This window comes from Ammodytes marinus, assembly GCF_949987685.1.
Source record: "Ammodytes marinus genome assembly, chromosome: 2".
NCBI classification, from domain to species: domain Eukaryota; kingdom Metazoa; phylum Chordata; class Actinopteri; order Uranoscopiformes; family Ammodytidae; genus Ammodytes; species Ammodytes marinus.
In genome coordinates, this window is record NC_137231.1 from 4,807,563 (window position 1) to 4,830,619 (window position 23,057).

The 23,057-nt window shown below is 40.5% G+C and overlaps 1 protein-coding gene across 1 annotated transcript in view; it reads right to left on the reverse strand.

Moving 5' to 3' along the window:
• slc4a5a (solute carrier family 4 member 5a) overlaps positions 1–23,057 on the reverse strand; it is a gene marked incomplete at both ends in the record, with an annotated part of 38,603 nt that overhangs the window by 3,382 nt on the left and 12,164 nt on the right. The window contains 16 exons of the mRNA XM_080034696.1: positions 708–881; positions 2,151–2,219; positions 2,704–2,776; positions 2,917–3,095; positions 5,436–5,597; positions 6,748–6,861; positions 10,363–10,554; positions 11,272–11,333; positions 12,866–13,137; positions 14,502–14,635; positions 16,064–16,238; positions 16,925–17,053; positions 17,991–18,145; positions 20,165–20,252; positions 20,921–21,078; positions 22,882–22,937. Of these exons, the coding sequence (XP_079890822.1) occupies positions 708–881; positions 2,151–2,219; positions 2,704–2,776; positions 2,917–3,095; positions 5,436–5,597; positions 6,748–6,861; positions 10,363–10,554; positions 11,272–11,333; positions 12,866–13,137; positions 14,502–14,635; positions 16,064–16,238; positions 16,925–17,053; positions 17,991–18,145; positions 20,165–20,252; positions 20,921–21,078; positions 22,882–22,937 (2,192 nt within the window). The remainder of the gene's footprint in view (positions 1–707; positions 882–2,150; positions 2,220–2,703; positions 2,777–2,916; positions 3,096–5,435; positions 5,598–6,747; positions 6,862–10,362; positions 10,555–11,271; positions 11,334–12,865; positions 13,138–14,501; positions 14,636–16,063; positions 16,239–16,924; positions 17,054–17,990; positions 18,146–20,164; positions 20,253–20,920; positions 21,079–22,881; positions 22,938–23,057) is intronic.

Sequence of the window (23,057 nt, forward strand, 5' to 3'; positions counted from 1 at the left end):
CTAGTGAGGCCTTATCCCCTTTGTCTCACCACATCCGAGTGTGTGAAGGTGTTTGCCGTGTGTCTTTTGAATTACCTTCAATGTAATTTTCCTTTTACTTATTGGATTATTGTTTGTTTGAGAAATGATTGTGATGGTTTAATAGCTAATATTTACTTTGTTAAATTATGTTATGAAGTACTGCAATGTCAAAGTATTTCATTTGATTTAAAGGCCATATTTATGTTTGTCAAGAGAGATATTATAATTTCTATTTCTTTGTCTGTCTAGAACCATGGCAATCATCATGACAAAACCAACTTTGCTTGCAAAATAAAGTCAAGTAAATGAATCCTTGTTTCCTGGTGGTGTGTGGCTCCAGTAGAACCTACTCGTCACTACACTGCTCTGATTGGCCCTGAATCTGTCTGCAGGTTTGAATTTAACGTCCAGTTAGATTTAGAGGGATCTGAGTTAGGTTGGTAATGAGGGGGTGTGGCTTCTCCCCCAGAAAGGTCGAGGTGGAGTAAAAAGTGATGGGTGCTTTTTTCTCACACCTCGGGAGTCTCTAGTCACACAGGGAAACTTAGTTTAATGTAGACAACAAATGAACAAATGAATTTTGCATAATAGGTGACCTTTAAACAGCTGTGTCTCAACAGCTCCCCCCGTCTTACAACACAGTCATCACCCAAAGCTGTGTCGTGAATGTTCTTTTGTTCACATACCATGACAGGGAAGATGATGGCCAAGAAGGTTGACTTGAGAACCCAGAGCACCACCAGACATATGATCTGGACCAGTGTGAAGAGGTGGACCTTCCTCAGCGGCACATGACGCAGGTAGGAGAAGTCGGGCTGGTGCTTGGACGGCATCATGTACAACTTAATCCTGTCCCAGAACTGTGGAGGGTGAACCAATAGGGTGTGAGACAGGCACAGGTTAATGACATGCAGACCTTAATGTATGATTGATCCCAAATTGATGGAGCACCAGCTCTAGCACAAACTCCACCGAGCCAAGCTTCAACTCATTTAAATGCACCCTTCCTTCAAATACATACACTAACACATACAGCTCCGGAAAAAATTAAGAGACCAGTCTGGATTTTTCTTCAATCTTCATCTCTACATTACTTAAAGGTCCCATATTATGCAAAATGCACTTTTTCGATGTTTTTGAACATAAATATGGGTCCACAGTGTGCCTAGAGACTGCCAAAGTATAAAAAAATAAAACTCTCTCCTTTTCTCACTCTCCCCCTTTCTGAAAACCTCCACTCCTCCCCCCAATATACTCCAGACAGAATTCTCTTACAGGAGAACTCAAAGGTTTTATTAAAACCGAATCCTGCATTTGATCCCAAGGTATTTAACTCTTCGTTATCATACCGCCCTAATGATCTGACCGTTTTTTTCAGCAAACAACTAAAGAAAAACGTATTAGGGACCTCTAAGACCATATAATATTGACAGAAAAGTGTATAATATGAGACCTTTAATGGAAATGGTCTTAATGACAATATCTTTGGGGGGAATTTGGTAGAAATGTTGTCAATGGGGTGCCCTTAGCTCAGTTGGTAGGGCGTCCCCCCCGGGCCGGGCCCAGCAGCAGACCCGAGTTCAATTCCCGCCCGCGGTCGTTCTCTGCATGTCACTCCCCTCTCTGCCCCATTTCACCTCTGTCTCTCTGCACTATCAATAAAACATACAAATGCCCAAAAAATATCTTTAAAAAAAAAAATGTTGTCAATAGCTTATATTATGAAACCAAAATGTGCATTCTACTCAAACATATACCTATAAGTAGTAAAACGAGAGACACTGACTATTTGGAGTGGTCTCTTCATTTTTTCCAGAGCTGTATATTACAGCCACCAACAGGGGCAGTCATATACTTTGCCTTGATGTCTTGTTTTTCCATTGCGCATAATATTCTCTTTTACAAAATGTGGGAGCTTATAACAAATCTTTCATTCAATGTTTCATATACTGTTTTCTCTCTAGACTATAGAGGGGGACAATGGATAATTTCTGACTGCTTGTCCGTTTGCTTGCTTGGCAGTTTTAAATAAGCTGGCGGCGTCAACGAATGAAGTAGGGCTAGGATGTCCAGCCACAAAAACTCTATTCGTAATGATAAACAACATCAACAGCTGGCACACAACGTACCTGGATTCCACTGAGGGAAGCTACGCCCATGTAGAGGAAGACACCGTACAGCACAGGCATGGGGATGTACTACAAGCAGAAGGAGGGACAGAGAACATGCCATCAGTCACATTTTAGAGAGTTAGCGACATGGTTTAGGTTGCTATATAGGCAGCAATGTATGGAGGCTCAAGCTGTACAATGTTAAAACATTTAAAACGTATTTGTAAAACAAATATCCATACATAATAATCAAGTTGAGTTGTTTTTTCTGTCATATTTGAAATTGCTCAGTTTTAAAGTCAGCTTTTATGAAATGAAATATATAATTGTATTTATTTTTACTACAATTATGAAAATAATAACATGGATATGACATAGGAATGTGTCTGCTACTATTAACCAAAATCTGTTATTTTGTAAGGAAGCATTTTCTGTTCAGGTTTTAATGCAGTCAGACTTGAGCAGAGGATTACCTGTGAATCAATGGCTACCAACACAGAACAGAGCTATGTATTGTTCACACCAGATGAGAAAGAGAACAAACACTTGTGAGTCATCCTGTGTGTCATACCTTCAGTACGGGAGCGAGGAAGATGGAGACTCCGGTGAGACAAAACACTAAAATGCCCGTCATTCTTTGTTCTCTGTATATTGGAGATTGATGAAAATACACACACACAAGACTATCAGGTCAATTTGTGTAATTGCCAGTGGCAGCTTTAAGTGCTTCTTTCCCATGTTATTACTGTTACTGTGTTATTATTGTTGTATACTGTGGACCGACCTGACCCCAAGGAACTGGGGCTGCTCTCCGGGGGCGCTGGACTCACTCTCCATCTTCAGAGAGTCAATGTGGGCGATGGAGATGACCGTAGCAGCCACGTACCAGGGCAGGCCCAGGAAGGAGCAGACTGCCATCAGCACGCCCACCCAGAACAAATCCAGGTGATAGCCACAGCCTTTCTGCAAAAGGAAAAAAGCACAACACAGATCAAGACCTCATATTGCTGGGATTGGTCAGCGACTGTCTGAATGCGTTGTGTCGTTCTTTGAATTTTTTTTGTCCGGCTGCGATGGTTTAAGAAATCAATTTGATTAATAAAGTGGTTAAGTCAAATAATGTATCAGAGGTGGCAACATGTAAAACTGCCATTTATATTAATGAGGAGGTATTAATCTGTATTATCTTCAAAACGCAAATTTGTATAGGGATAGTTCAGTATTTTTGAAGTGGGGTTGTATGAGGTACTTATTTTTATCTAATTGTTTTAAGATATTTTTTGGCATTTTTCATGCTTTATTGACAGTGTGTAGAGACAGAGGTGAAATGGGGCAGAGAGGGGAAGACATGCAGCCACGGGCACCACCCTGACTGAGGTACTTAGTCTGTTACCTTATGGAGATGGTGATCAGTGCAGTCACTATAGGGAGTTTAGTGGGGACGTAGCTGTAGCAGAAGTCAGCGCTGTACTGTTGTAGAGGGGCCTGGCTAAATATATAAATGCTTACAATTACAATTAAACATATAGGGGAGAGTGGCCTAAGTTGTGCAACTTTTCACTCAAAGTGACTTTAAAGTAAGGCCTTGACAGTAAAGTCTCCAACTCAAATATGTACATATATTTCAGGGTGTTGTGCATCCCTGGCAATAAAACCTTTGGATCTGGAAAAACTGTTGAAGAAATATAGCTTTCGGAAAAAAAGTTGTCTTGATGCACAACTTGCCCCCGGTGTGGTGTAAGTTGTGCGGTTGGAGAGAATACCATGGGGTGAATTGTGCCATTGATATATATCTCATAAACTGTAATGCAAGACAAATCCATTAGACAATCACTTATTTAAGGTGTATTTAAAGTAAATAAAGTAAATAGTTGACAAAGATTGAAGGACAATTTTCTTAAACAAGGCCTAGCAGGTTTTGCCTGCAAAGCTCACAATGACAAAGTCACCATCATCATCTTTCTGGCCATCTGAACTCTCATCAGTGGTGTCGTTAAGTGGAATTGAGATGTCACTCTCTTCTGAGCTACTGTAGACAATCACTTTCTTTTGGTGACCAGCGTATACAGCCATGCCACTGGCACAACTCTCAGAAATGTACTTTGCACTAGTTGCTCTGTGCTTGTGGAACCAACTGCCACCTAACAAATGTGATTCCCCTACATTTCTGCCTTTAAATCAAGGCTCAAAACCCATATGTACACCCTGGTGTTTCCTCCCCATTAACTATCTTACCTCTGCACTACTATCTGTGTTTATGTGGATGTATGGGCTTTACGTCTTTTATTTTGGTTATTGTTATTTTACCTTCATTGTTTACCTACTGGACAGTGCAAACTGTCATAAATGTGCTTTTATAAATACATTTTACTTACTTACTTATAACTCACCCAGGCCCTTTGGCACAAATCACCCCAATCCCAGAAATTTGGATAATAAGCATGATGCAGTAATTTAGGGCTGACATCGTGCTAACTGTATAGACCCAAAATGTAGCATACCAAAGCACTAAAACATGTGTCAAATGTTTTCAAAATTGTCTATAATTGTTCAGACACAATAATCAAAAAACCTTGATCATGGAAATTTTACTTTGAAAGGCAAAACACAATTTTTTGAGCTTAAATGTGCTTATATCTTATTCCTTGTGTCTCCCTTCTTTACAGGATGAGTCAAATGGATGGCTCTTCTTAAATATGTGGTCACATTTCCAATTTCTTCCACGGTTTTCTAGAAACAAGGGGTGGCACAACTTCCAAAATGCACAACTTAGGCCACTCTCCCCTATCTATTTTTTAAGAAAGCAGCGGAGAGAAAAAAATAAGTTTTTCGGCTGGCCCTCTCTGCAAATGTACAATGCTGCCTACTGCAACAGTGACGTTTCCCACATTTTTAAAATGACTGCGCCCGCTGACCAAGCTTAACATATAGATATCATGATGAAATTGAGATAGTTAATGACTTACATAAAAGCAACTCTATTCTTTATCAAATTTTTTCAGAAATGTTTTAATATATATGCAAATGAAGCAATATCTTACTAATCGTGCATGCGTTTGCATCTCTTTAAAAATCTAGATATTGGATAAAGCCAGAGTTAGAGTCTTTATTTCATTTTTACAAGATATTAGTGTCCAAAACTTTTACAGAACACATTTTGGACACAGCCTTTATTCAATTTATAAATCAAAAATGGCTATGCAGGTCTTACAGGTCTTAACCCTCCAGTGTTTCACCTTAATAGGAGCTTTTTATGAATATTTGAATTTCTTCAATGGTACAGAATCACGGTGGCAAAGCTACCTTAAGTTTGTTCTCCTTGCGGTTGACAATGACAGCGCTGATCTGCTGGTCCATGAAGATGAGGATGGTGACCAGGAGAGCAGGGACAAAGCTGGCCACATACACCCACCACGGGTTCTTTCCAAAGGGCAGCACTATCCAGCCACGGTCCGGCCGAGTCGGCTAGTGGGACATGAGAGGCCACTTTATTACCACAACAAATGAGCAATTCATTTTCTACAGTTCTACATTTAGATGGAATAACATCATTACAAGACAGTAGATATAACCTAATTAATATTTGCTTTCATACAGAGAGTAAGATAAGATTATAGATGTCTCTCATATCTGTCCTTTCAGTAAAGACGAGAAGCAGGGGAAAACCGCTACAGTTGTACAATGAAGTGGGACAGCTAGGCTAAGCTAGGCTGCGACCCAGACCGCCGCCCGCCGCCGCTATTATTATCCCGAAGTATCACCACACTTTATTTCTACAGTCTACAGTAATGTGACTTCTCACACCCTGTGTGTGTGTGTGTGTCTGTGTGTGTGTGAGGGAGAGCGCAGCACAGACGCACACAGGTTGACTGTGAGCGAATTGTTTCCTAGTTTGAGGGGGAGCTCAATACGGGAACACCAGCAACAGGAAGGGGAGGGGTTGCGTAGGTAGCCGACGCCAGCGCTCATAGACGCTGGCGAAACCCCTTCCGCCAGACAAGTCGGGCCCTACTCTAAAGCTCAATTACATTCAGAGGCCACTTCATTAGGTAAAGCAATACTGCCTTTTAAAACAAAAAGCTTGAGCTTTAAAAGGGTTAAAATGACCTTTTTTAAACACTTTGTCCAGTCCCAGCCGGGCTGTTTGCCCCTGTGTCTGTACTATGCTGAGATCAGCTAACTGTCTCCTGGTGCCATGTTCATATGTTATGAACAGACATCAGTCTATCAACACTCTCACATTTCTTGACGAATGAAATGCAAAGGTTTTTTTTTACCCAAAAACTGAAACTATTCCTTTTAAACCACATATTTTCCAGTGTGAGAAAGCATTTCTTTGTCAACCAAAAAAGATATAAAATGACTTATACAGCTCTGGAAAAAATGTCAAAAATGTAAAATTTTGAGTAAAATTAACATTTTGGTTTTATTCTAAAAACTACTGACAACATTTCTACCAAATCCCCCACCCTCCAAAAAAAACATATTGTCATTAACAGTATTTGCATTAAGTAATGTAGATATAAAGATTGAAGAAAAAATCCAGACTTGTCTCTTAATTCTTTCCAGAGCTGTACGTATAGTGACATGGGGAATTGAAAATGACTTGCTGTACCTTGAATTCAGTGGGGACGATCAGCTTAGGAGTTTTGAGTCCAACCAACATATCAAGGCCCACAAAGGTCATGATGGACATGAAGATGGAGAAGTCGCTGATGAGTTTCCTCAGCTGTTGCCACGGGGATGGAGAGAGACAGAGAGCAAAACAGTTCAAAAGAGAAAAACAAACAGTTCTTTGCCCAACTGAAAGCACATGCGCGGTCCCATAGGAGCCAGGTCATAAATAATGAAAAAGCTTCACTTGAGTCCTTATGTTAGCAGTGCTGTGTTGGGCCTCAGGGGAATTGCAGCAACACAACGATACAGCCAACTACAGGTCATTGTGCTGCTGAACAGTCCATTCAATATCATGTTTCTCAGAATGCAAAGGGAAATGTCATTGTGCTCAGTACTCGAGTTGTAAAAAAAAATCAGGGGGTATGGTGGATTGGACTTAACGTTAAGGGACAGATCTTTTGTGCTGATGACAGCGCATATGGTGGGAGACCAATTGTGTACTCTTTTGATTATTGTTTAAGCACAAAGAGATAATTATTATATTATATTCAGTGCTTGAAATGGGGGAGGGGGGGGGGGAGAGTGCCAGTACTAACTTATTCACATATTAGCTTGCAAATCAGTAAACCATTGTAACATTTCTGAATCTTTAGAGTGAAGACGCAGAGATTCAACAGCTGCTCCATTCAGGCGGCGGGCTGATAGAAATGTGCGTAACAGGTGGACAGAGATACCTAAGATGCGAGCGTGCGCACCAGAAGCTTTCCACATCAGTATAACAACCATCTGCCACCTTTTATAAAAAGCAGAAGTGTTTAACTTTTAAATTTTATTTTCTTTCTAAAATCAACTTGTGCTGTCAGAAACACTGATATTAAGGAATGTTCCAAACACAATAAGTATAATTGCAAGGGGGAAAAATCAAATTTATGTTCAGGAAATAAAAAAATAAAACCTGTAGTACACAATATCCGTTTTTGATTGTTCCTGTGGGAAATTTCATTCTTGCTTTTTTGTTTCCAAATTTTTCATGAATAAAAACAAAAACTTTTTATAAACATTACCCTTTTGTTTCTTTTTTTAAATCGCCCCTTGCATCAACCGGAAAACATATCTACAGTAGGCAGCCTGAGCCGATAGAAGAGAAGGCTTTGGGAGAGCGCTTGCTGAGGGACAGTGACCCTCCGATGTGTCAGCAGCAGCATTGCGAGAGGCGGAAGCAGCAATAGGCTTATTTACGGGCTTAAATAATCGATAAGCTACACAAAAAGTTGTGTAAGTCGGTTTGGATAAAGTAGAAAGCGAATGAGCTTTTGCGCACAACATTTACTAACCGAAAGAACAAGTTAATGAGTGAACAAAGTCGCCGAGTAGCGTTAGTGTTCTAACTGCCTTTGCAAAGGAGAGACTGCGCTCTGTGGACGTGATTGACTGTTGACCACAGAAAAGCAGATGATGGGTGATTTTGGAGGCGGGATTTCACCGTGCCCACTCAATCAGAAGCTAGGAATGGTCCTGGTATATTATATAAAAAAAAATTTTATTGGCTGAAAAAAATAAAAATACATTTTCCCTGCCCTTGGCTAGCGCCGGCATCGATGGCACAGTGGAGTACCGGCAGCCAAAGTGCCGGTGTTACTAAATGTTGAAATAGTGGTAATATTTCTCCATTCATTGATAAAATAACAGGGGATGGGAAGGGGGGATGGCCGATTTAGAAGGGGGATGATTTTACGATCTTAATTTCTAAGGGGGATGCCCCCTCATCCCCCCTCAACTCCAGTACTGATTGTGCTACCTAAAAACACGTTTTGAGTCTCACTTATAGTGTCTGTCCGATACTCATATTATAAACTTGATTGAGTTATTATTAGTGGTGGGCCGTTATCGGCGTTAACGTGCTGCGTTAACGCCAGACTCTTATCGGCGATAAAAAAAATATCGCCGTTAACCTCTTATTCCACCTCCTGTTCGGCTCAGGGAGCCAGTCATTTGTACAGTTCAGCTTAGACTCGGCCGTAATGCTGCTGCACACACACACACACACACACACACACACACACACACACACACAGACACACACGCTGCATGTCAGAGACGAGGGGCGAAGCTTCTCTCACACACCCGCCGCTCTCTCTCTCTCCATCACTTGCCCACGACACAATCGGGTATTGGAACGCAGGGTGGGTGTGTGTGGCCACCGGTCGCCACGTGACTATAAGTTTCCAAGTTTTAAACACTTCTATCTCTTCAACGTCAACGTCACCGTACCCGAATCCTAAATATCCCCATAGCAGACGCTATTTCATCGGGGGGAAAACTTTGTTTTGCGCCACAGTTCGACTCGGCTGTAATGCTGCTGCACACACACACACAGACACAGACACAGGCACACACACACGCTGCATGGCAGAGACGAGGGGCGCTACCAAAAAGACGAGAGGAGCGGTTGGAGCAGTTGGAGAGTTTAGAGACACATGCGCGCACATTTATTTACATAAAATCGCAATCGCAGTCACTTGTGCAGTTATGTAAAATGTTTCACTAAGGAAAATGACAGAAAAAGTAACGCACAGTGACTTTGATGAGTAACTTTAATCTGATTACTGGTTTGGAGATAGTAACGCGTTAGATTACTCGTTACTGAAAAAAGAGGTCCGATGCCGGTAACGCGTTACTATGTAACATCTTGTTGAACATTATTTATTTTCATCACCAATTATCATAGTAGAACAGCTTCCTCAAGCAGTTTGTGATGCATGTTGGAAACAGGAGATGAGCCCCTGGTCTGATGCGCCACCTGGCTTGAGAAACACGTTCTCAAAGACTTACTTTGAGTCATTATTTAGGGAGCACACACATATTATGAATGAATTCAAATGAGCCATTTTAATCTAGATTAATCTAGATTATTTCCAAAATTAATCTAGATTAATCTAGATTAAAAAAATTAATCTATGCCCACCTCTAGTTATTATGTGCATTTGACATTACATTGCTGCCATTATATTCACTGACTGATCCACGGTAAAGGAGCAGAGCAATGCTATACTACATTCTAGCAAACATAATTTTACCTTATTCTGAGAAGTATTTATTTTAGGTACAGTGTGAAATATAAGAGTATCTTGGCATCATCTAGTGATGAGTTCTCAAATTCACAGAAGCAACGGTGGCCTTCAAGGACAAGAAGCTAGTTACTAAAGATGACATCATCCACTACTGTCTCAAGTCTTTCCACAATATCAAGCCATGAGCTTAAGATGTATTGAGCTATTCACTCTAAAGTGCATATTCTTTGTCTTCCAACAGGTGCAATTCGGGCAAACAACGACTATAAAAACGGAAAATGCTGTTTAGTTTGTCTGCTTGGTGCTACTGTAGAGACACGGCATTGCAACATGGCAGCCTCAGTGCACCTTTGTAGATATAAAAGGCTCATTCTATGGTAATGTCTTTCCTTTTTAGATTTTCAAGCGATTATACACTAATTTAAAAAATGCTTGTGAATATGACATTCCATTTCTACTCAGTCTGTTCTGAAAAACACCAAATTCCCTTTTGCACACTGCACCTTCAAATATTTAGTTTGATTTGATATCCTGTGTGTCACCTTGGTGGGGAAGTAGCGGCTGAACTTGAACTTCTTGAGGGAGACGGTCATGGAGTATGTGCCGAAGAAGAGGATGAAGGACATGAGGGCCAGGTCAGGCACGTACTTGCAGGTATTGCCCGACAGCGAGCCTCCGTACATCAGACACTCCTTCTTGCTCAGCTGGCTCCAGTCCAGACCTGTCACATTCAACTGGTGGGTGGTGGTGGGTGGCAGTGTAGGGGAGAGACAGGAGAGGACCAACAAGAGTCAAGTGTTTTGACAAAAGTTGTGGAGGAAAAATGCATAAACACGTACAGAGTGAACATTTTGTGGACAACCAAGGTGAAGTTTGTTATTTATCCACGGAGGAGAGTGAGAGCACGATGGGAGAGATGGTGAGAAACAAACAAAGGAGACAGAAAGAGGAGAGCAAAGTGACTCCTCCGTCGGCATCGATATCTGGTTTTACTGTTCGCTAAAATCACTTTGGCTCTTTTCAAACAATGTTGTCATTTGGCCTTCAAACCTCCCCGTTATTCCTTTCTGGGAAAAGGTGAAATGTTATAGATCCTTTTTGGACATTTGTCTTTTTATACTTACTCTACACATTGCAATGCTCTTATATTGGACCTTTTTCATTTCTTTAGTTTCCTGAATATTGAACAATATAATGTTCATTATGTCCTTGATATTGTACATTCTTTAATGTCTTAAGTTTTCGATACCGGTTGGTTTTGCATTACTTTTACCACTATTTATACTATATTCATTGTATACATTACTAATCTTTTCTTTACACTTTGAATGTATTGCACAGTGCAGACAAATTGACAATACGGTTGATTTGACATGACATTCTGCTTAAAAACACACACTGCACCAAAATAAAGGCAAACATGAAAATAAGAATGAAAACAAGCCACTTACCCCAGAGACACTAGAGCTGTTATCTGGCATTGGAGCTAAACCATTGAAGATCATTGCAGACACTGTTTGTGAACGGGAGAGAGACAGGCAGAGACAGGGAGGCAATGATACAGAAAAATGAAGAGGGAGTGTGGAGGAGAACAGAAGGGAAAGAAAAAAAATAATTCAAAAACATATTGAGAATCCCGACCCTGGACATTGCAGAGAGCGCCTCGAGGCCCGAGCAGACGAAAAACTAAAAGGTACTCACTTGCAAGAGATGACAGCCAAATTGTTTGTGCATGGCGAAAACAAACAAGAGACAAATCAGTTACAGAAATCAATGTCCGTACAATGAAGGAATCTAGTGAATGAAGGAAGCCATGCAAGCCCACCATTTCTGAAAAGGATCCTCTCTATTAAATGAATGAATGGATAACATGTTTATCCAGGAACTCAAACATTTAGTAAGCATTTCTGTACCGGAATTTCTTTTTACTTATCAGGGCAATGTCTTATACCTGGAAAAAGCTAATGTCAGCTGATACAAAAATTGTACTTCTCTCACAACAACAATAAATAAAAAGTAAGAACTTGGTTGTACTTTTTTAAAGACAACTCATTTAAGTCTAATTTTTCCTCTGATGATCATGAATTACATGTGACAGCAAACAAGACCATCAATGCAAAGAATGCTACACTACTACCATATACTAATGGTGCGTATTGGTGACGTGCGTATCTATAATAATTCTGGGCACCTGTTTGAGATTTGTGACTTTGAATCTGACTCCAAATCAGACCCCAGATTTAACATTAAAGGGTCCAACTTAAGCTGAAATAAGGTCTAACCACTGTGAGGCACAGCACTTCATTGCACTCCTAAAGGAGGTTTCCCCTGTTGTCTTCCATATTCCAATATACACCACTACCATACAGAAATCCACTTGCAGAGAGTGGCAACATTTTCAAAACTATTTAACCTTTGTCAAAGAACGGTGTGTTTATGTAGTATGATTGGTACGCTAATTAAATTTTTTTTATTTTTAGGGCCTTCAAGATCTACTTTATTTACTGTATTTTAAGAACAATTTTCAGCTAAATGCTGACTGTGACAGATAACCTACTGTTACCAAACTGTTTCAAATGTCTCTCTGGGTTGATTTCAAAGCGGAGTTAATCGAGCCAAAACTAATGGCAAGAAATGAATCCATAACCTAAAAGTATGCTTCAGAAAAATGGTTGGTAGTGATATATATATATGCCATAAGGATCTAATTGGAGGCAGGATTTGATTTGGAAATAGTAAGTTACCAACACACATAGCTAATGGGAACTGGACTCCCTTTTTGTTTCCAGTGCTTCATAGTTACTTATAGGCTGATAAGATACATATTTTTTAACATGGAATGACTGTTAAGTGCAGCGTATGATGTTAGTAAAAATAGCAGAATAAAGGGTTTGGTCAACTGAAGACAGGTAGTTTTACTCTCCTTTATAACCTGCATAGGGAGTCAGTCTACCGAGCCCAAAAGGAGCCCTCCCTTGTAGCCACATTGCCTCCTTGTGGATTAACCGCCTGTATCTCCCTAAGCCAAGGGGGTGGTGAACTCACTCGGGACTGGGGCCAGACATTCGCATTTGTAGGCGGTGACGTAGTCGGGCTTGAAGTCCGTGTTGATGGGGTAATACTTGAAGGAGCCTGCCATCTTCTTGATGGCGTCGGAGATGAAGATGAAGGAGATGAGACTGGAGAAGCCCTCCTCGGTGAAGCGCGTCATGTACTTGATGATGAAACTGGCGTCCGTGGCCACCAGGAGGAAACACTGCAGGCAGGAGTGCATGCCGATCCACAGACGCAGCTCCATGTAATCTATGCCGTTGTTCCTTTAGAAGAGAAGAAGTCAGAGAAGGAAATTCAGACATCCAGTAGCAAACATCAGTAATAACAAAAAAAACAGACCAGCCATTATAACATTTCATTATTTAAAAAAAAACTTCAATGGTAAATGTAATTGAAACCTTTTAGAATACTCAAATGAAGCCTACACGGAGAAATAAGAACAGTTTACTAATGAATTAATTAAATACACTGTTATTAGCTTATGTCCCCCTGTCATGACTGTGAGTGTTATACAGTCCAATGGCCAGGGGGAATCTGTCAGTGGAGCAGGACTATGACAGCAGCCTTCCACTGAACATGCTCCTCTGGCTGGTAAAGGTGCTGTGCAGAGACTGGTGGGCTTTGTCCAGGATAGGGAGCATTCTGTCCAGTGTTCTTCTCTCTGCCACTGTCACAACTGAGAGCAGATCTGAGCCCACCACAGAGACAGCTTTCCTCACCAGTCAGTTAAGACTGTTGAGTCCAATTAGAATGGCCATGTGGCATTACATGTACTGTATACTTAGTAGGATTTGTCAGTTGTGTTTTGTAAACACAAGATGGTCCCACCTCTGTGGTTCTCGCTGTTGCTTGAGGGAAGATATTTTTCAGCGTTATCGACAGTAATAACACGACTACACAAGACCAGCTAGATAACTTAGCCATGGGTGAATAAAGTAATACGTGGTAGCAATGAATATCAGTGTCAGCTAACTAGCTCACGAAACCTAACCTAGTTAGTTAACCGTTTTTCCTGTCAAACAGTAAAAAAGCTAACTATTTGATAAAAACACCACTACACATTCTAGTGTTTAAAGTTTCACCTTTAAACAGGGACCTAGTTAGTGATACAAATGTGCTAGGAAGAGTTTCAGTACACCACAGTTTGGCAGGTGTTTTGGCTCAATCATTGCTGGTGGAAATGTCTTTATTTTCAACCTGGAAACTTCAAAACTGCATATTTTAAACGCCTCACTTTTGCCCGCTTGCCTCTGGATAAAGGATCCTACAAATACAGGTGGAAGTATTTTTTTTGTTCACCTTGCAATACGCATCAGACAACCTGTGGGTGAGCTCTACATTTTAGCCTGAAAGGAGTAAAAGCGGGGAAAAACTGACGAGTATAGACTTTGATAGTGGCTACATGGGCAGCATTTTAAATCCCATGCAAATCCTGCACAGTATGATGAAGATAGGGTCATAGGCCTACACTGTAGAGCAGGAGATTCAGTTGTGTTTTTGTTCTCTTATCAAATAATCCTCCAATTGACATTTAGAAGTGGGTGTCACTGTCAACAGTATTCCCACTACTATATAAGAACATATAACTAGGTCTACTATAAGAACATTTGGCTCTAAAGTGGCTCACTTGCTGAATTCAAACAGGAGCTTTTCAAAGATGAGGATGGGACCGGTGGAGCTGAGGATGATGAGGGGCTGTCCACTGAATAGACAGAAGACAGTACCAGCCAGAGCCGTGCCCAGGAAACTCTCCATCACGCCCTGTTGGGGCACAGAGAAAAAGAAGATTATCATAACACAAAGAAACACAGTGAGCTGAAAGACAGAGCTGTGGTGTGGAATTGGGCTCCCAGGCCATTTGAGAATGCAGCTGGAAATAGCTGGCATAGTTTGGGCCCGGAAAATGGTTGGTGTTGTGGTGTTGATGTAGTCAGCTAATCAAGCCTGGATGACAAGGAAACAAAGGAGAAGTGTGACTGTGTGACAGACAGACAGACACACACACACACGCACACACACACACACACACACACACACACACACACTCTTAAACTTCCTGGATTGACCCCAATTTGATTTTAATCTACTGATGCTACTTGCCTTTGTTTAGAATTGGCACGGCTGCAACCATCATTTAGGCATGCTTTGTTACTGGAAACATATGTGCATCATGGAGACACCCAGATATAGCATCATGGATCATGCTTGAATACGTATTGAATCTATTGTTAAATCTTTTTACACATATGAATTGTATTGCAACTAGCAAGGGCAATTAAACTGATGTTGCTGCAGTAGCTGTATGTACTTGTTTTCTGTTAAAGGAATAGTTCAACATATTCACAAATAGGCTGATGATTTTTTCTTGCTGAGAGTAAGATAAGAGACCAACACCACACTCTTAATATCTGTACAATTAATGTGATGCTAGAGCTCTGAGCCCATTAGCTTAGCTCGGCTTAGCACAACAAATGGATGTGAGGGGAACTTTACCGGTAGTTTGCAGGATATTGTTTTCTATGAAGTGCGGTTTTTGCATATACAATTATTTTCCCCAAACAAAATCAGTCACCATGTTTGATTCAAAATTCTATCTTTAAAGAAGATTGTTGTTATTTTAAACAACATATTCTTTCTCAAAGCCAGAACTAGGAGCTCAGTCATGGTTTAAGCATATTTCGGAAAACAGGTTGTAATGAACTTACTTAATTATTTTGGCCAGTACTCCTTTAAAAGATTCCTTTAAAAAAATGCCATAAAACCTTATGCAATGTGAAACGCTAGATACATAAAGGGTGTCAGCATGAACCCTCTCCAGTAAAAGTGCATTTCTATTTGATACACCAAGTTTACATGCACTGACAGAAACTGTGAAACATGGCGACTGTGGCTCGGGTGGTAGAGCGGGTCGGCCAATGATCGAAGGGTTGGCGGTTCGATCCCCGCCCTGCCACTTATGTCATGGTTGTTGTGTCCTTGGGCAAGACACTTCCCCCACCTTGCCTCGTATGAATTTCGATAGTTAGCCTGCTATAGGTGTATGAATGTGTGTGTGTGAATGGTAACGTGTAAATGGGAACAGGTCTTCCTTGAAAAAGAGTCTCTGGTCTCAATGGGATTTACCTGTATAAATAAAGGGTTAAAAAAAGAAAAAAAAGACCTAGCCTTGTGCTGTTGACTCTGAATCACCTGGTAGTTGTCAGTAGCGTCTCCCAGCAGGCCGCCGAAGGTGATGGCGTTGGTGATGCAGCCCAGGTAGATGAAGAGCACAGCGGAGATGGACTGAATGTGGAAACCCTCATAGATATCGCTGCATACAAAGGGCAACTTCCGCTTTATGTCCAGGTACAGACCTCCGCAGAACCTGTGGTAAACACACACACACAAAAACACACGCACACACGCACACGCACACACGCACACACACACAGTGGTTAGGATGTTTCACACATTTCACTACTCAGCAAAACTACTTCTCTAGAGAAGGCAAGTGGAGAGTATTAGGTTTTTGTTCAAATATTTCTTTATAGATAGCTATTATTCATGTCCCCAGTTCAACATATACTAACCAATAAAATAATAAATCAAGCTTACTGCGATGAAATCACATTTGATATCTGTTTTGTTCTGTTGAGCTGAAACTGGCACGTTAACACTGTCAATTTAATCATTGTACGCTCATTTTAGAGCGACAGCATCTTTCGGGGGAGTTCAATTTGTACCCAAATAATCATCCTTCTTTGCCAAATTTTGATTGCATTCATATTGAAACGTCCATATCCATATCGTTAGCCTCATAGCATAATTGCCTAAATCATATTTACTCTACTCTACTCTACTCTACATCTACTTTACCCTACTCAATATGACTTAGGCAATTATGCTATTAGGCGAAAAGTAGGTTTCGAGTAGAGTAGATTTAGAATAGAGTAGATGTAGATTAAAAGTTCTGCATAGTAAATGTGATTTAGGCAATTATGCTATGAGGCTAACGATATGCCTGAGTCAGGTCAGGTTTGATCCACACCATGTGTCCTGGACTATACCCACCGTCCAGTGAATGCCAGCTCCTCTCCCAGCTCATGCTGCACTGGCATCTCCTCGTCCTCCGCCCCGCCTCCCCCTCCTCCGGCCGTACCGTTCGCTTGTCCCAATTCATTCAGGGAAAACACTGACTTCCTGCAAAAAGAAAATAATAGTTCGACAACGTGCACAGATGGCTAGAACACATACAGGCAGTGGTCTGAAGAGTACCTGAAAATACCATACTTGTGTTAGAGTGAAGACAACCTTAATAGATAAATGACTCTGTTACAAGATACGTATTACAATACCACTTGAATAAAAGTACTTCAGCATCTGCTTTTAAAAGTATTTAAGTATCAAGAGTATATGTGGCTCGTATGGAATGTAAAAGAGGCAAAAGTTTTTGAAATAATCTAATACTCAAGTAAAAGTCCAGCATTAATTGTTTGCTCGGTAAACATTTAAATCATTAAAAGGAAAATCAGCTGATTCTCAATTTGAGAAGCTGGAACCATGAAAGGTCTGGCATAATTCCAATAAAAATAACCATGGTCAATATAATCAATATTCAATACATCAATTCAGTCATCGAGTAATGGACTAATGTTTAATCTGTGCTTGTAGGCCTACATAGCTCTCCATGTTTTTCACGTGCAAAAATCTTAATTTGTTAAGTAACTAGTAACTGAAGTTTTCAGATAAATGTAGTGGAGTAAAAGGTAGAATATTTCCCCATTACCTGAAGTAGAATATAAAGTAGCATGAAAAGAAAACGAGTGCCTCAAACTTGCACTTAAGTTCAGTACTTGAGTACACCTCTGCACATGTGTATTAACTCATGTATATTTATCAAAGTGCTACTCCATGATAATGTAAATGCTGTTTCAGAGGCTGTTGCTTATTGCACCCTAAAACTGCATAATGCTCTTATGTTTGTTTTCAGTCTAAATATGTGATAGAACAGGTTGATTTTAGTGAATGTTTAATCTTCATTCTATTGTTGTGGGCGTTTTGCTTCACATTGTGCCCCAGACGCAGAAGCGTGAGAGGTTAAGGTGTTTTCCTGAGGTGGATGGTAAAGCTCCTATACCTTTTGTCGGCAGAGGTGACTTTCTTGGGCGGCTCAATGCGGATTTTGGGATCCCATTCTCCAGGTGGGAGCACAATCACCTCATCCAAAAACTCATCTATGCCTGCGATGAGGTCCTCCCGATCCCTGGCCTTGTAGGCTACGTCGCTGAAGAGCTGGCAGGAGGAGAAAAGAGATAAGCATTTTCGATTGGCTTAAGACCATGGTGATAGTGATCAGTATGAACTGCTATGATGATTGGCATTTGACTTGAGATTTTCTATCCTCTCCGATAGCCCATGGAGACTTGTTAAAGATGAATTGTGGAAGCTATATCGACTGCTTGATCCCAGTTGGATTGCATTGGAAAAAACACTGTCAGTCAGTTACAAATCATGCATGAAGAAAGGGGGAAAAAAATCATTGGATTGATTCTAATCGGCAATGACTGGGGGGTTGATGTAGTTTTATAAATAAGTGACTGCCTGATGCACGGACAGCAGCTCCTCAGGAGTATCAACCAATAAAACAGCACACACTAAAATACCAGAGTGAAACAAATTTATAGCAACAGGTATTGGCAGCCTGGGGGGGGGGGGGGGGTGGAGGGGGGGGTACCACAAACACTTGTATGTGGTACCTTCATTGATTTATTCCCACAACAGCTTGACAAGATTCTAGTCTGTAGAACTACACAAACCACGGTATGTGTTGGATCCTTGTGTTTTATGTGGCCAAGATTCACTTAGATACTGCAAATAACTGCATATAGAATTTAAAAGGTGCCTGTGCGTAATGTATGTTAAATATTATAGTGAACACTATGGGCCACATCCACTAAGAATGGATTGCGCGCGGCTAATAGCTCCACGAATTGCGGCAAATAGCGCCCGCAATATGCTATTTGCAACAAGGCTTCTTTGCTTAAGGATGGAGAAATTTTGAACTGGATTTTGAATATTCCCTCATTTCAATACATTCAAATGAGAGAGGCGCACCTTCGACGGGGTCTATTTTTTCTCTCATTAGCACCGGTTTAGCGGCCGCAAGAGCGGTGCTATCCTTTAGTGGATGTGGCCCTATGAATTTAATATACAAATTAAAGTCCTTTATGTTAAGGCTATATGTAATTTTAAGGGATAACCAAAAATGTTGCTGAAGTTATTATAATATATTGTTAGGGGGGACATTAATATCTGTAACAACCTTCATGGCAACTCCTTTGATAACTGTGATACATTTAACTCAAAACCACAGTGGTTAAGCGTATTGTGGTAAAAAAAGTCAGGGGATTACCAAACAAAACCTCTGGGCATATTGTATATCTGTACAACATTTAATGGCAATAGCTGCTGTTACATTTCTGTCCCTTGACCTCTGTCATTAAAACATAAAAACTGTAGTTGTCCATTGATTGGTGCTACCTGTATTATTGCATACAGTATATCAGACCAAGTCTTTGAGATGGTATTTTAAAACTGAATAAAAAGTTTCAAACTGTGTAATGCATCTCATTATGAGAATGTTCTGCTCTTGAATTTGACCTGACTTGGTAAGGGTCATGCTGCGGTGTAGGAAGGAAGATGGGACTCCAGAAGATGCCATATTAAATGGAGGTCATCTTAAGATAAAATAACCAACAACCTTACTGTCAGTGATTGATTGTACCTGGGGACCATACTTGTGCTTCCTGTCTGGACTTCAACAAGTTTGATTTAAAACGGCCCTATTATTTCCTAAAATAGCATATTTTGCTTTGTGCTTAAGGGTATAGGAAGCAATTAAAACAACTAAAATTGCATTCAGGAGAAAGTAACAATCCCATCAGCATGGTATGGATGACTCATTATTCCAATAGGAAGCCTTCTCTTAAGTGCTGCTGCTAAAATGCAGCATCGCTTCCAGATGTAATTAAAACACAATATCAGAATGTCCCAGTGGATGAGCAGGCTAAATGCTCACATACATGTCAGGCAAGGCAAGGCAAGGCAGCGTTATTTATTTAGCAGACTTGAAACACAAATATTTTATAATATATTATATTATAAAGACAGTATTTATAGTGATTTTAGCTTTAACTCTCTTGACAGGAAATGAGACTGTTTATTCCCACATGCTAATGTCAGTGTGTGGTTGTCTATTAAAGACGGCATGTCACTGAACATTTCTTTTAAAACACAATGTGAGACACTTACATCATCCACCATCAGGGTTGCTATGGCGCGGCCGATCTCATTATAGGACTTGGCCTTCCCTTGAGGTCCCAAGAGGATGAAAAGGAATCTACCAAGTGATAAGACAAATGTGAGCTTTGTATGTGGTTGGAGGATAATAATAATAATAATAATAATAATAATAATAATAATAATAATAATAATAATAATAATAATAATAATAATAATAATAATAATAATAATAATAATAATAATAATAATAATAATAATAATAATAATAATGATAATAATAATAATAATAATAATAATAATAATAATATATTCAATGTATATAGCGATTTTCTCGCACTCAAAGCGCTTTACATAGAAGCACAACAGTAAACAAACAAAAGGAAAATGTGAATTTGATGGGGCTTGGGTTGGTGGGTGAACTAGGGGTAGGCAGAGGAGAAGAGATGGGTCTTGAGGAGGGACATTGGAAGACTCAGAGTCACGGATACGTATGTTGGGGGAGGGTGGTTCTAGAGCCTGGGAGCTGCCCTGGAGAAGGCTCTGTCGCCAAGGCTGCGGAGGTTTGATGTGTGGGTGGAGAGGAGACCGGCTGAGGAGGATCTGAGGGCCCGGGGAGGGTGATAGGGGGAGAGGAGGTCAGTGAGATATGGGAAGGGGGGCAAGATGGTGGAGGGCTTTGTAGGTGAGGACCAGGATGGCAGGTGTCTGTGAAAATGGCTGTGTGAGTGAGGGGCAAGAAGGGAAAGATATTCCAGATCATTTCACCTGGTGGGGACAGGCACCTCGGTCAGACCTCCCAGTGTGGTAGCCTGGGCCAGACGGACAAAGGCTACAAAGGGTTTGGTTAGGAAGTCCACTTCTCCCACCAACACGTTGGACGCCTCTGCATCTCTGGGGATCTTCTTCATGAATTTATTCTTTAGCTGAAAAAGTGGAGGAAAAAAAGAGGTTAAGATGGTGAGTCATCCTCTATTAGTGTTTGCCATTCTTGTGGGATGTTTCCCCCTTTCACAAATTTGCTAAATTTATATTTGATGTTTTTCTCTTTTATTTAATCCTTGTTTCATACTTGAAGTCATATGAGCTCTAATTTACATGTTTTTAAATAATATGAAACAATTTGATTTAATTTGTATTGCAAACTATAAGCAATTAATCAATTGAGTCATTTTTAAACAAAAATGACAAAAAAATCTGGTTCAAATATGAGGATTCGCTGCCGTTCTTGTTCATATGTAATAGTAGAGTGAATATAATGCAGTGGTAAAACAAGCACTTTCATTCTGAAATCATAATCAGAGAAAATAACTGGCTAATTAGCCAATAGTGAAAATAATTGTTAGTTTTTGACCCTTCAGTATAAACAGCTGCTCTACATGGATGGTTAAAGTCTCATCTTCCCATCATTTGTCACTAACAGTGTCTCTAGACCTGCCAGAACTGTCTGGGAGGGCGTCTCTAAATGTTCTTTACAAGATAACCACCATGTGTTTTTCTATGAGCACTAAACATCCATAAACAGCCATGGCAGAGGCAAAACAAATGAAGGCAGACACAGCTGGGACTGAAATAAAGATGGGCAAGCTAACCTGACCTGTCTGATTGCATGCAAAGGTGTGGCAGGCAGGAAACTGGATGGCAGCATCATAATAAAGCTCAATAACCAAAGGACCTTGCCAATATCAAAGCCCCAATATGTGGCTCCATGTGAGGGCCAGGCACGTGGACTGGACAATGATTTACATGTTTTTTTCCCGGTGCCAGCTCAATACTGACACAGACAATGACACACACACACACACACACACACACACACACACACACACACACACACACACACACACACACACACACACACACACACACACACACACACACACACACAGTAACAAATTGTCCATTGTCACATGTGACCCACTGTAGGCCTGTAAATACAAATTGACCGTCCAGCCAGCCACTCATATCTAGGCTATTTGGAAGTGGACAACCAGTACTTTGTCCTCATACTGTAGTTGCACTATCAATCAAATAAAGTTCATAGTCCCCGTGGAACTAATTCTAATTCATTTTTTAGTACAATAGTCATCGCTGTGAATGACACTTAATCCATATTGAACAAATACTTATCCCTTTATGTTTGTACAATAGACATTGCTGTGTATGACACTTAATCCTGACCTGTCTGTTTCAGAGCCCAGTAGCCTAATCCAAACAACAACAGCACGCCCTTGCATCGGAGCGGGCATGCGTCACCGGGGTTTAAGCCACATTATGGAATAGGCCCCACCTATGAGCTGGTTATGTGTTAGCACGCTTCTTCTGTCGCGAGCCGTCACCTTTGCATTGAAAGATTGATGACACTTAGAACAGACCTGGCTCTAGCCCGCTCCATTCAAACATCAGTTTCAGTTCAATGCCTCGCCTTACTGAGAAATGAGATAGGTAACGTAATCCCCTCCAATAATGGGAAAAGCTACACAGTGGTAAATGAGTACACACTCCAGAGATAGTTTCCATGCAGATACATAGACATTTGGCTATTATAAATGATAGGAACATGTGTTTGGGCATTTTTATCACACTGGGGAATACAGACACAGCCCTGCAAATATAAAGCACGCTCACTTTGATGAATTTGAGGGGAATGATCTTTTATGGCTCGTTCAATATCGCTCTAAATTGCTTTGGGATGTAAACCGATGTGAAAAAAGATTAAAATGTTTCACCTGGTCTGTGCTGGGAGTATCTGCAATATCATTCATACTCCGGCTCTGGGCATGACCTGGAGTTAAAAAACAACAACAAGAATAACAGTTATGATATTTTAATAACATGCTATATATTAATAATGTATCATGTATGACATTCTTTAGTGTAAAATAAGCTTATATGTAGAATACAT